This window comes from Coturnix japonica, chromosome 7 (assembly GCF_001577835.2).
Source record: "Coturnix japonica isolate 7356 chromosome 7, Coturnix japonica 2.1, whole genome shotgun sequence".
Lineage (NCBI taxonomy): Eukaryota > Metazoa > Chordata > Aves > Galliformes > Phasianidae > Coturnix > Coturnix japonica.
In genome coordinates this window covers 8,172,272-8,184,360 of record NC_029522.1, presented here as the reverse complement: position 1 = coordinate 8,184,360, position 12,089 = coordinate 8,172,272, and the positions used below count along the sequence as shown (strand labels likewise).

Sequence of the window (12,089 nt, the reverse complement as noted above, 5' to 3'; positions counted from 1 at the left end):
GAAAAAGTTCTTTGTTTAAAGTTGGTTGACTTAGACTTATTAATATTATCACTACCAAGAGTGTTGTGTAGTAATTGTTCTCAAAGGCACTGAAGACGATTAAATGTGAACCGCAACACTGGATTTTGCTAAGCAAAGGCATTCCTTCTCTCTTGAGTGTATGCAAAACACTCAGCACATTTATATGAGAGCAGCACAGAACAGGCCAGGGCTTGATTTCAACTTTATCATGCAAGCGGCTTTTTTCTTAACTCACAGGAGTGCATGAGTTTTTGGGTGGGTACTATTCATCTGGGGAAAAGATCTGGGGCTTGAGACCGGAGCTGTTTTGGGAACCCTGCCACCACGGGGACTGACATTAGCAGACATCTCACAGCTGACAGTTCTCTACTGGGCAAAATCCATTGCTTAGTTGAATGCTTTCTATCTATTGTAAAGGTTTTTAAGCCAGGAAAGATACTCATGTAGCTCTGTGCCTTCCAAGTCACGAGCAGGCTGCTTTCTAGAGTGCTGCATGGTGCTGTATAGATTTACTACTGCATTCCTAGAGATAGCCGAGCTCCTCAGTACTGTGCTGCATTATGTGGCATAGACATGCCCTTGTACTCTCTGAATTTTAGTTTCTTTGTGGCAAAGAGGGTTAATAGCACTGCTGGAAAGCATCACACGCACAGTATCTGTAGACTAAAGTGCTTTGTGTCTTAGGAATTATCTTTGGTGCATGATGTCAAACCCGTACAAAGCTAGAGATCTGCAAGTGCAGACTATCTCTGCTCACAAGCTTTGGCACTGCCAGCTGTGCTACGATGGTGATCAGCTCCACATGCCCTATGAGTTTCCAGCTGTGAAGTTCTGCTAGTGCTAAAATCCCAGCAACAGCATCCATTTCTGAAAATAGGAATTCTGCAAGTGTGTCTGAGTGGCCGGTGCCTCTTTGATGCAGTCAGAGCTAAGGGCTGAAATCCCCTGGGGTCTGTCAGCCATGGCTGTGGCCTGGTTTGGCACAGCCTCCCCGCATCATGACAAGGGGGCTGGAGAATGGGGCAGGTGTGTTTCTCCTTCCCTGGTCCAAACCCTTGCTCTAGCACTGCATATTTGTAAATCAGCCTGTGGAAACATCCCCGGAGTCCCTGCCACAATCAGTATTCAGTGGGCTGAAACTAATCCAGCACTCTCAGCAACTTGATATTTCTCAGTGAATCCCCACCAGGAAATTCTGTTAAATGCCAAAACTGAGGAAAAGAGGAACCTCTTGAGGCAGACACATGGGAGGTCAATAGCTTGACACAACACTGGGGAGACTGGATTTACAGGGAGCAATGAACTGGGCTGTCTGCAAGGCTAACAGAAAAAAAAAACCCAAGGGGTATTTTTCCATTTATGTCTGTTTTTCCTCTTTTTTTCTCTCTCTCTCTTTTTTTTTTTTCTTCTTAACATTTAGCCTATTCAAATTGGGTTCAAGTGCAAGACTTCCTAAATAAGACTGAAACACTTATGTGTATTTTGTTTCCTTTGGTTACACCAGTGGGACCGAGTTCAGACTTTGCTGCTTCTGTGTCTTTCTAGAAAAATTCTTGAGAATTATTGTCCTAATAACATATTTGTAATATCTTTCTACAGGTACTTTTTATGATCCCTGTTGGACTCTCCATAGGAGTTATTTCATCCTTCCAGATACCAGCGTTCTGCAACAACAATAACTTACTGGCAGTATTTCTTCTGTTGCTACTCTTTGGGTAAGTGTGAAGCAATTTAAATATCAGAGTGAGGAACTGGATATTGCAGGCTGCTGTGATTTGGGATCCAAGAGAGGAATATGTGGGCTTTCTTCTTCAGTGTCTACTTAGCAAGTGGTGACTCCTTCCAGGAACAGTGAGCTAAGCTATTGTCATGCCTGCAAGATCTTTGTGAGGATACAAAACATTCAAGCTCAGGTGGCAGCTCAGGCTGTAAGCAGATATTTACTGAACTGTTGTGAACTTTTGAGATGCAACAAGGGGAAAACAAACAGACCAAAAACAAAACCTCTGGAAAACTTGGCAAAATTGTTTCCGTAACTTTAAGTCCTCCAGGCCCAGTCTTTCTGCTTTCAGCCAGGGCTACGTATCATGAACTTGTCCCATTCGAACAGATATCAAGCCATTTGTCCTCCATTAAGTTCCTGTACTAGAGGAATCTAGTCATTTGCCAAGACAGAACTGTTAAGTTGTCCGAAGACTTTAGTTATTGGTTTTCAATTGCTCTTTGAGTTACTGTTCAATTGCTCCTTATGCTGTTGGGGATTTATAGATATGCAACGTTTTCATGGATGTACTTGCTGGCTGGAGTCTTCAAGGAGACAGGAATGGCCTTCATCGTTTATGTCTGCGTCAACTTGTTCTTTGGCATCAATACCATCATTACGCACTCTGTCGTGTTTCTGCTCTCCCAAGAAAAGGCTACAGACCAGGTAGGAATCCCAGTGACACAAAGGCTTGAGTGAAACAGCAGGAGGCTTCTTGAGTTTGGTAGCTTTGGTCAGGTCCTTAGCAGCTGGCTAGTTTCAAGGTATTTCTGTTCAGCCAAGCAGAGGATAGGAAGTTCAGACTACAGGGGCTTCCCTGTTGACAGGGTGTGAGTCACATACAAATCCTGTTTGTTTGTGTAGATCTGCTCCCCCAGCAAAACATGGTGGTGAAAGAGGGAAGAATATAATAAGAGAGGTAAAAAACTGCCCTTGCTGAGAAAGGCAGGAAGGCATGGATGTCTGATGCAAGGTTGATGGGAATTTAAACTATTGCTCAATTCTTGCAGTACAAACTTGAGAGCGACAACTAGATTTCATTGCACTGAGTGTGAAGTGTGCTGCGTTAAGCCCAGCAGTGGCTGTCTGTCATCTTGATCTGTAATGCAATCACCTTCTCACTGCAAGGATGAAAAATGACTCTGAGGCAGTGATGACTCCAGAATGTCAGGCCTTGTTTTATATAGAGATATCCCTGGGAATCAGTGGAATAAAATGCAAAGTGTACACCTTATATTTAGTCGTTGGTTTGTTTTAAATAAAGGGCACTTGCTTTGTAAAACAAGAGCTGTGTTGGATTTTGCTCTGTAGCTAAGCAGCCCCCTAGATTTTAGTGATGTAAGAATATGATCTGCATTTATCCCTCTGTGCCCCAGAGGCAGGGAGTCAGTCTGTCCCCGTACAAATGTACAGCCTTTCCACTTTGCTGTGTGCGCTAGTCCTTTCTTCTGCTGGTGATGTACCAAATCCCTGCATACAAGAGCACATAGCTGGGAGACTGTGCACTCAGATGCTTTGTCGTGAATTAACTGGAAAAGCCTTTATGTCTATTAGAGCCAGATCTTGTGTTTTATGGGGATGTTTGTCTGAGAAAAATGGATAGGACAGTGCTCCAGAGGAGTGGAGCTGGAAGCAGGCAGTACTCTGCAGTGGGTTGGTGCAGTGATGCTAATTTTGGGCAGCTGCAGGACTCAGCTCAGGCTCATCAGTAGGTTTCTGGCTGCTGCATGCACTAAGCTCCTGCAACAGGAACTGGATGCTGCTTACTATGGGTGATCACAGCCTCCGAGTTGCCTCTTGACTTTTCTGACCTTGTGTCTGTGAAATGAGCTGTCTCTAGAGCTCTTTGCTCTCAATTTATCTCTGCTCTGAGACACAAGCAAATCCCAATGTAATTGTTACACTTCAGTTCCATAGTGAAACCTATGAATTTATTCCATGAATAAAAACAGTGACTGTGCTCTTGTGGTGTTGCTTTTTTTTTACCCCCAGGGCTTGCATGATCTCGCTGAAAACTTAAGGCACGCATTCCTTCTGTTCCCACAATTTTGCTTTGGCTATGGCTTGATTGAACTGTCTCAGGATCAGGCACTGCTGGGCTTCCTGAAAGCCTATGGAGTGGACTACCCTGACAAGACCTTTGAATTGGACAAGACCACATCCAAGCTGCTTGCCATGTTTATCCAGGGCACGGTGTTTTTTGCCATTCGTCTGACAGTTCACGATGGGATGATTCAGAAGGTCTGGAACAGCACACTGGAGTAAGTAACATCTGGAGTATCTCGGTGAGAATGGATCAAGCCATCACTCAGTGGGTTCATTCTGGGTTCTCGCACCATCACTGGCTCAGGCTGTTGTCCCTGTTTCAGGCCTCTGGCTTTGGTGGGCTGGTGTTCAGCTGGAGTCAGCTCATTGAGAGCCTCTTCTTTTGTCCAGTGAGAAGCAAGAACCTGTCCCTGGCACCATGAGTGTGTATTCAATAAGGCAGGGCCTGCTCCAGCTCAGAATATTTGCTGAATAGGAAGAAAAATTAGGCATCAAAGGAACACTGAGTTTTCTTGAATTCCCTGAAAAGATTTAATAGGAGAATAAAAACTGCAAGCCTGTGTATATTTGCATGCCCTGGGATCTCACAAGAAGTCTCCTCAGTACCTCAAACATACAGACCTACTGCTGTCTGTGACCGCTAAAGGATAAGGGCATAATAACCCTATTTCCTCCCCTTAGGTTCTTGTTTGACAGAGTGCATGGCAAAGCCCCACTTCTGCTATCTGTGGCTGAAGAAGATGGGGATGTTCAGGCAGAGAGGATCCGAGTAGAGTCTGGCAAAGCTGACTTTGATGTGGTACTGCTTCAGAACCTCACAAAGATCTACCACCTTCCTCACAAACGCATTGTGGCCGTGAAAAACATCAGCCTGGGGATTCCTGCCGGAGAGGTAAGCAAGTTGGTTAAAGCTATGGGGAGGGACACTGGGACAGGTCCAGAATCCCACCATTATCTTCTTCCCAGTCCTTGCCTCTGTCCCAGTGTGACTGGAGTGGTTTGTTCCACTCTGGTTTCTTTTTTCCTTCCTTCACCTTGCATGGCCCTGTGCACAGATATTGTTCCTGCACAGACCTGAGGTGGGGGATGAGCCTCTGGTTGTGTCCCAGCACGGAAGTATTTTCAAGTCAGCTCATCTGTGTTAATGATATCAAAATAATAGTAATTATCAGCACAGTGGTGATTGCTCATGCAACACTCAGTTGTATATCTCCGGCCATAGCAATAAAATATGGATTTTAGCATGAGATACGGAACTGCACTACAGGGAGCCAGTTCTTAATCTTATTAATGTAGTGCATTAGTGAGATTATTGGACGGAAATCTTGTGTCACGTTAAGGTTTTACCAATGACAGAGCAAACTTCACTCACCTCATTCCTATGAATAGCTCTATTCCTGTCAATGGGAGGTTTGCACAAATGAGATGAGCAGGATTTGGCCTGTCAGGGAGGTTCACTGTGAAAATGCACCTTACAGTAAAAGGAATGACTCTATTAGAGACATGTCCTTGATTCTTCACCATATTAAACAAACGGTCCTATTATACGCTGCAGTATATTGTACCATAAACAACCACCATTATAATGTTTGTATGCTCCAAGTATCTCTGCCTCACTTGCAATTTATCTTGCTCAAGAGGCCAGAGAGAAGAAGTGACAAACTGCACTGAGCACTCATCTCAGTGCAGTATTCTTCCGTTATAAATACAGCATGGTTACATTTCTGCCTTTCTTTCTCACAACCCAGTGCTTTGGCTTGCTTGGTGTGAATGGAGCTGGGAAGACAACCATCTTTAAGATGCTGACAGGAGATATCGGAGCATCCAGTGGAAGGTTGCGGGTCCAGGATCATTCTGGGTATGCAAGATGTGATTTCAGGGGAAGGCACATAAACTAATCAACATGGGAACAGTTTATAAGGCTGAATGGCCAAGAAAAGGAAGTAAGAAAGTTTGAAACAAAGCCAAACATTCAAAACAGCAAAAATAAATAAGGCAAGGAATGTAACCCTTCGAAAATGGCACAGTTTCTTCATTAGAGTTTGCATTTGCTGTCATACCTTCGCTGTTCTCAGTGGTGTTTCTTCCACTTCATTCACTAGACGGGATCAGACCAGAAGGACTCATCCCCAAGCATTCTTTAACAGCAGCAGGCTTGGTGGCAGCTGCACTGTCTGAAGGGGTAATGGAAGTTGGTGACCTATGTACTAGACAATGTGGCTCACAAACACAGGTCTTTGCAGAGCTGAGGGCCTAAAAGTTGAAGATCTGCAAATTCTTAGCATTTTCCTTCAAGGCTTGGGGGGGGGGCGGGGGGTAGGAAGCTGGAGGTTCCAGAGTGCATTGGCAATTTGGTGTGTTTAAAATGACTTGCTTACTTCCTTACAAAGGTCCTTGAATGACATCACCGAGGCACACTGGTCTCTCTTTGGCTACTGTCCTCAAGAAGATGCCTTAGATGACTTGCTGACGGTGGAAGAGCACATGTATTACTATGCTAGACTCCATGGCATCCCAGAGAGAGAGATCAAAGGAGTAAGTAACACCAAGGCCTGACTTGAAGCATTTTTTAGTTATCAGGAGCCTCTACACTGATTTAATTAGTCTGTCAACGTAGATGTATACTAGTAATTAATTCCAGGAGTCTGTTGTGAAATTAGTACTCTTTCACCCCTAGATCGTGCTCCAGCTTCTCCACAGGCTGAATCTGATGGCCTACAAAGACAGAGTCACCTCTATGTGCAGTTATGGCACTAACAGAAAACTCTCAACTGCTCTGGCTCTCATTGGGAATCCATCTATTCTGCTGCTGGTGAGAAATGGGGGCCTTGTTGGGTGAAAGCTGAGCAGATCTCCAGGCTGGAGGGACACTTCAATGATCTTTCTAGACACAGGCTGCAGGACACTCCCCCAAATGTTTGTGGAGAAGGCTCTGGGGAGGAAACCCAAGAGTGTCCTGTCAGTGTCTAAAGGGGGGCTACAGGAAAGAAGGAGACAGACTCTAGCAGAGTCTGCTTTGATAGGACAAGGGGAAATGGTTTCAAACTTAAAGAGGGGAGATTTAGGTTGGGTATAAGGAAAAAGTTTTTTACTGTGAGAGTGATGAAGCACTGGCACAGGTTGCCCAGAGAGGTGGTGGATGCCCCATCCCTGGAGACACCCAAGGTCAGGCTGCACGGGGCTCTGAGCACCTGATGGAGCTGTGGGTGTCCCTATTGATTGCAGGGGAGTTGGACTGGATGACCTTTAAAGCTCCCTTCCAATTCAAAGATTCTGTGATTCTATTCAGTGTTTCTAAATATGCTTAGTGCTCTAAGAGCATTGTTAAATAGGATGCTTAGTGAACATAATAAGCTTTCCTTGCTCCAACTTGTATCCAGCCCAGCTGTTCAGTGGCCAGAAGTGCCCACACCACCCTTTGATAACTTTTGTGACATGCAAAATCTTAATAAAAAGAGAAGGTGGAGAAGTTTTCTCTGTACTGGCTGCTGCATGAACCCAAGCTGTTTGTTTCTGCCTCATATAGTACAATACCCTTAACAACAACAATCTGGCAATCTGAAACCGACTAACAATGTTATCAGCAATGCATAAAGTAGAAGGCAATATATTGTCTTTCATCTCTGGCTCATTTTCTCTATAAATGGAGAAATTGAACACTTGCTTTATGAGGATATGAGAGGAACAGAGTGCAGATTCACCTGGGAATCAAATGCTTGTTGGTTGCTTCTTGTTTAAGACTATTGGTGTTTGTGGAAATGTAAAGCACCATGATATAAAAAGCAGTGCAGGGTTGATCTTAGGTGGTGTTATCAGAGCCACTTGGCTCTTATAAGGAATCCAGTGGAGGCTGGGAGTTCCCACTGCAGTCTTGTCTTCCCACATAGGATGAACCGAGCTCCGGAATGGATCCAAATGCTAAACGGCACCTTTGGAAAATCATCAGTGAGGAAGTGCAGAACAAATGCTCCGTGATACTCACATCTCACAGGTAGGGCTGGTTTGGCTTTCTCTCCAGTTTCAGGGTCTTCAAAAAATACGAAGAGATCCATCCTTCAAAATCCTTGCTGCTCCTGAGAGAATTTCAGGGCACTGAGCTGTGACAGCTATGCGGGGTTAGGGTTGGATGGGGGTGCCCACATAGACCCACCATATTCTAAGGAAGATGCAGTATTGTTTTCTGATCGCCAGAATGATTGCTTTGTGTATGCCTTCTCCATGACTTATTAGAGTTTTTCTGTTGGTTTTTCAGCATGGAAGAATGTGAAGCCCTGTGCACCAGGCTGGCAATTATGGTGAATGGGAGTTTTCAGTGCATTGGCTCTCTGCAGCATATCAAGAGCAGGTCTGTAAAATGTACTCACTCCACTCCTACTGATTGGCATTTGGAGTTACTAACACAGCTTTAAGGGCTGAGGACATGAGACCTTTGTTAACAGGGCATCAAAATAAGCAATTTTCTGTTTTATGTTCCTTACTGCACCACTGAAATTCATTTAACTAATACGCTTTTTGCTCTCTCACAGCCTTTCTTCCAAGAGATGTGTTTCTCAAAGTAATTCACTGCTGAAAATGTAAAGTGCATGTTAGGGTCGAGCTTCGATTTTATTAGTTATCACAACAGCCCTGTTCCTTATTGAGATTCACTCCAGGTTAACAACCCTGACCCCATTCAAGCTGCACTCTGCCTGCATTAGATTTCCCTGAAGAGGCTGTGCAGCATTCTCGAGGGATTCTCTTTATCTGTTTCTCTTTCTTACTGTGTTAATTATGATTTTCCTTATCTCCTAGGTTTGGAAGAGGATTCACTGTGAAGATGCACTTAAATGGCAACACAGTTAGCACAGAGGCACTGACAGAGTTCATGAAGTCACACTTCCCAAATACGTGCCTGAAGGTAAGCAGGACAACTGCATTCAAGGGAGTCCTCCCACATTAACCAGGAGTATCTTGCAAGATAGACATCTTGTAACTTGCTGTACATACAGATCCATGCTCGTAAAGTGTAAGAAATTCATACACATGCACTTGTTACAGCTATAAGCAGCATTGCTCAAGGGTTGGATTATCCAAGTTCCTTGATGCCTTAAATAACCTCAGCCAAGCAGCTGCAGTCATCCTGTAAGGCATCTGCTAGGTGACCCTCTGCACCTGTGAATGGCCCCACTGAAGCCTGATCTGTATGCAGATGCACTTTCCATCAGTAATTAGATGGTCACTGATCAACTGCAAACAATTATATTTTTCACCTTTAGGGACCAGAGGATGGAACGCATCCTCTGTCCCTTAATTCTCCCCCGGTTCAGTTCCTTTGTGCTTCCATCTTCAGCCAGACAGCCAGTGAGAGCAGCTTGCAGCAGGCTTCTAACTTTACTCCATCACTGTTGCTCCTGCAGGATCGTCATTTCAACATGGTGGAGTACCATGTTCCAGTCTCAGCAGGAGGGGTAGCAAATATATTTGATCTCCTGGAAGCCAGCAAAGAAGCCTTCAAGATAAGGCACTTCTCAGTGAGTCAGACGACGCTAGAGGAGGTAAGGAATTAAAGATGTGTAGCCATCCATTTTGAACTGTTAACAGGGGAGCGAGCAGACTGATGGTTGCACATAATGGACTGCTGCACACAATAGACTACATTTTAAAGGGATTTCCATCCATATTCCTCCTGGGGATACTTTATCAGTACTATTGCCTCCAGATACCCATGCTTGCGCTGGGAAAACACGCAGAATGCTGCCTGTAGCATAAAGGATCTGTTCTTTGTCAGTGCTGATTTCAGCAGTCTCAAGGATGAAGATGAAGGGCAGGATTATGGATCACCCCAGAGCTCAATGCCAGGCATCCTGGTGACAGAGATTTCCTGACAGTCATGGAAATCACACTTGATTTTGTTCTTTCCTGCACTGTATTTGTATTGTAAGTTCATGGAGCGTTACTCCAAACTTATCTTTCATGGCATGTTCCTTTCATTTTCCCTTGGAAGAACATTCCCACTGGCATAAAAACCTTGTAGGAAAATGCCTCAGCTGAAGGGATTCATAAGGATTTATCCAGAAGAGAGCAGTCTGTTGAACATCAGTATCTGATCTGTTAGGTCTGCCCCAGAGACAGGAGGAAAAATGCAATCCTATGAATTGTTGACCAGATTTGGGGGAGAAGGGGAGGAATTCCTCAATATTGTTTAATGAGGGGCAGTGGTTGTGAGAGAAACCAGCTGACAAACAGCAGGAAGCCCCAGGTCATGTTTTGTGAGAGGACAGCATGGATTCTATGTATGCAAATATGATTGTAGTGCTCCAGTAAGAATATTTTATGCATTCATTAGATACTATTCAAACACACTGTTATGTGTGATTGTATATACCTATCTATATAATATGCAGTTGCGCCTGCATAGATGTCAATTATATATAGACAGATAGGTTTATAAAGTAATAATATAGATGTATTACACTGTAATCAAAATGAACTACCACACGGGGGTATTATCTCACTAGCATTTTGAAACATGAGCTGCAGGACAATTAGGTTCTGCAGGAACATCTACCTCTGCATTCCCAGGTGTCCATTCAGCAATACAGGAGCATGCATCTGTTTATTTACATTAAGCCATAAGAAACACAACATTTGCAGTTCTGAAACGCAGTGCAAATCCGTTCCTGAGCACTCTCCAGGCTCAGCCAAATGCACAGCCATTCCTCTTGTCTTATTCATGCACACTGTCAGTTCTTTACAACGTCGCATACTGAATGTTATCTTTTACACTTACAGGTTTTCATCGACTTTGCTAAAGATCAAGCAGATCCTGACGGCGCGGATGCTGGTCCTGATGTGACATCAGACAGCTCTGACACCTGTAGCCAAGCCAGCACCATAAGCTCCATCTATTGAAAGGGCACTACCACAAGGCATCACAGGAGCTGGGGAAAAGACCTTGTGACCCCTCGCAGGGTCCTTCCAATTTCTTCCTATTTTCTTTGATTCTAGGATGGTAGGCATAAAAAGTCACGACTTCTTAAAGTACTTTTTTGATATGCACTTATTTTGTTACTAGCAATGTGGTAGGCAATTAAGGCTGGCATTTGGTTACAACTCAGATTGATCTTTTCACACGTGGTCTTTTTTTTTTTTCTCCCCAGTTCTAGTTGTACGATGACTTTTATACCTGTGAGGACATAGTTGTCATCACCTGCTCCTGCTGGCCATGGCCATTTACTTACATGAGAAATGGCTATGATGGAGCAGAGGAGCTGCTGGAAGCTCGGGGTGCTTGACAAAGCAGCAGCCCTGTAGCCGCCCTCTGAAAGCCCACACTCTCCTTCTTGCTCTGCAACAGACTTTCTGTTGCTCAGCTTAGACAGGTTCCTGACCGGTCAAATAGAGTTCATGGCATTGTCCCACCTCACAGGGGTGTTGTGAGGCTGTGGGTGTTGTGTACTGAGTTGCATATACCGTTGGTGGGGGCCGTCTTTGGTAATGACATAAGGCTTTTCTGTATGTGTGGGTGATGTTAGTACAAATATAATTATTTTAAAGGTCAGCGCTTCCACTGATTCCGGTTTATTCCAGCCCTCCTTGACACCCAGAATAAGCCCTCAGCTCCCAGGCAGCTCTTGGTACCCCATGGAAGATCGCTCCATCACAGTGGCCTTTTTCTCCTTTTGGCTGGTGCTCATGGCATCTCCATTAGGGCAGAAGAACAGTATTGAAACAGCTGTACTTGTTAAATTTGAGCCAAGGGAAACCGTAGATGGAAGCTGCGATGCCACATCTTTCTCATCCTGCTCACGAGAGGAGTGTTAGCAGTTCAGCTCCCGTGTGGTGCTAAGGCTTGCTGAGATAATCGCACAAGGAGCGGGCGCTGTAAGTACCAGGGCTGTTCAGGATTTTACAGTGGGGTGCAGAAGGTTCACAGTTTAGCCACTGTGAGGAGGTCACACTTTCTCCTTCATCTCGGTGTAAACTTCTTGCTGATTGCAGGAGGAGTTTTACTATGGATTGAAGGTATTATCAAGCCTTGAATTATGCCTCAACCTGCTGGCTGTAATTAAAACTTGGAATTCAGCTTCTTTCCAGAATGCGTTTGACACCTGCAGTTTATAAGTAACTGCAAATGCTGCCCAGACATTCATTGTGCCTCCTATTATTACGTCTCCAGCTCTGAAAAAGCTCTCTTTTTTCCCCCTCTCATTTTCATTGCATATCTTACACAGATCACAGTATAAAATTAAGCTTTTCTCTAATGGAGGGCTTGCGCTCC

The 12,089-nt window shown here is 44.4% G+C and overlaps 1 protein-coding gene across 1 annotated transcript in view; it reads left to right on the top strand.

The window, feature by feature from the left end:
- ABCA12 (ATP binding cassette subfamily A member 12) overlaps positions 1 to 11,369 on the top strand; it is a 77,043-nt gene extending 65,674 nt beyond the window's left edge. Inside the window, exons 43-54 of the mRNA XM_032445977.1 lie at positions 1,621 to 1,736; positions 2,290 to 2,449; positions 3,776 to 4,044; positions 4,511 to 4,721; positions 5,578 to 5,687; positions 6,220 to 6,364; positions 6,507 to 6,641; positions 7,717 to 7,820; positions 8,082 to 8,174; positions 8,621 to 8,726; positions 9,226 to 9,363; positions 10,601 to 11,369. Coding sequence (XP_032301868.1) covers positions 1,621 to 1,736; positions 2,290 to 2,449; positions 3,776 to 4,044; positions 4,511 to 4,721; positions 5,578 to 5,687; positions 6,220 to 6,364; positions 6,507 to 6,641; positions 7,717 to 7,820; positions 8,082 to 8,174; positions 8,621 to 8,726; positions 9,226 to 9,363; positions 10,601 to 10,720 — 1,707 coding nt within the window. The 3' untranslated portion in view covers positions 10,721 to 11,369. The remainder of the gene's footprint in view (positions 1 to 1,620; positions 1,737 to 2,289; positions 2,450 to 3,775; positions 4,045 to 4,510; positions 4,722 to 5,577; positions 5,688 to 6,219; positions 6,365 to 6,506; positions 6,642 to 7,716; positions 7,821 to 8,081; positions 8,175 to 8,620; positions 8,727 to 9,225; positions 9,364 to 10,600) is intronic.
- The last annotated feature ends 720 nt before the right edge of the window (positions 11,370 to 12,089 follow it).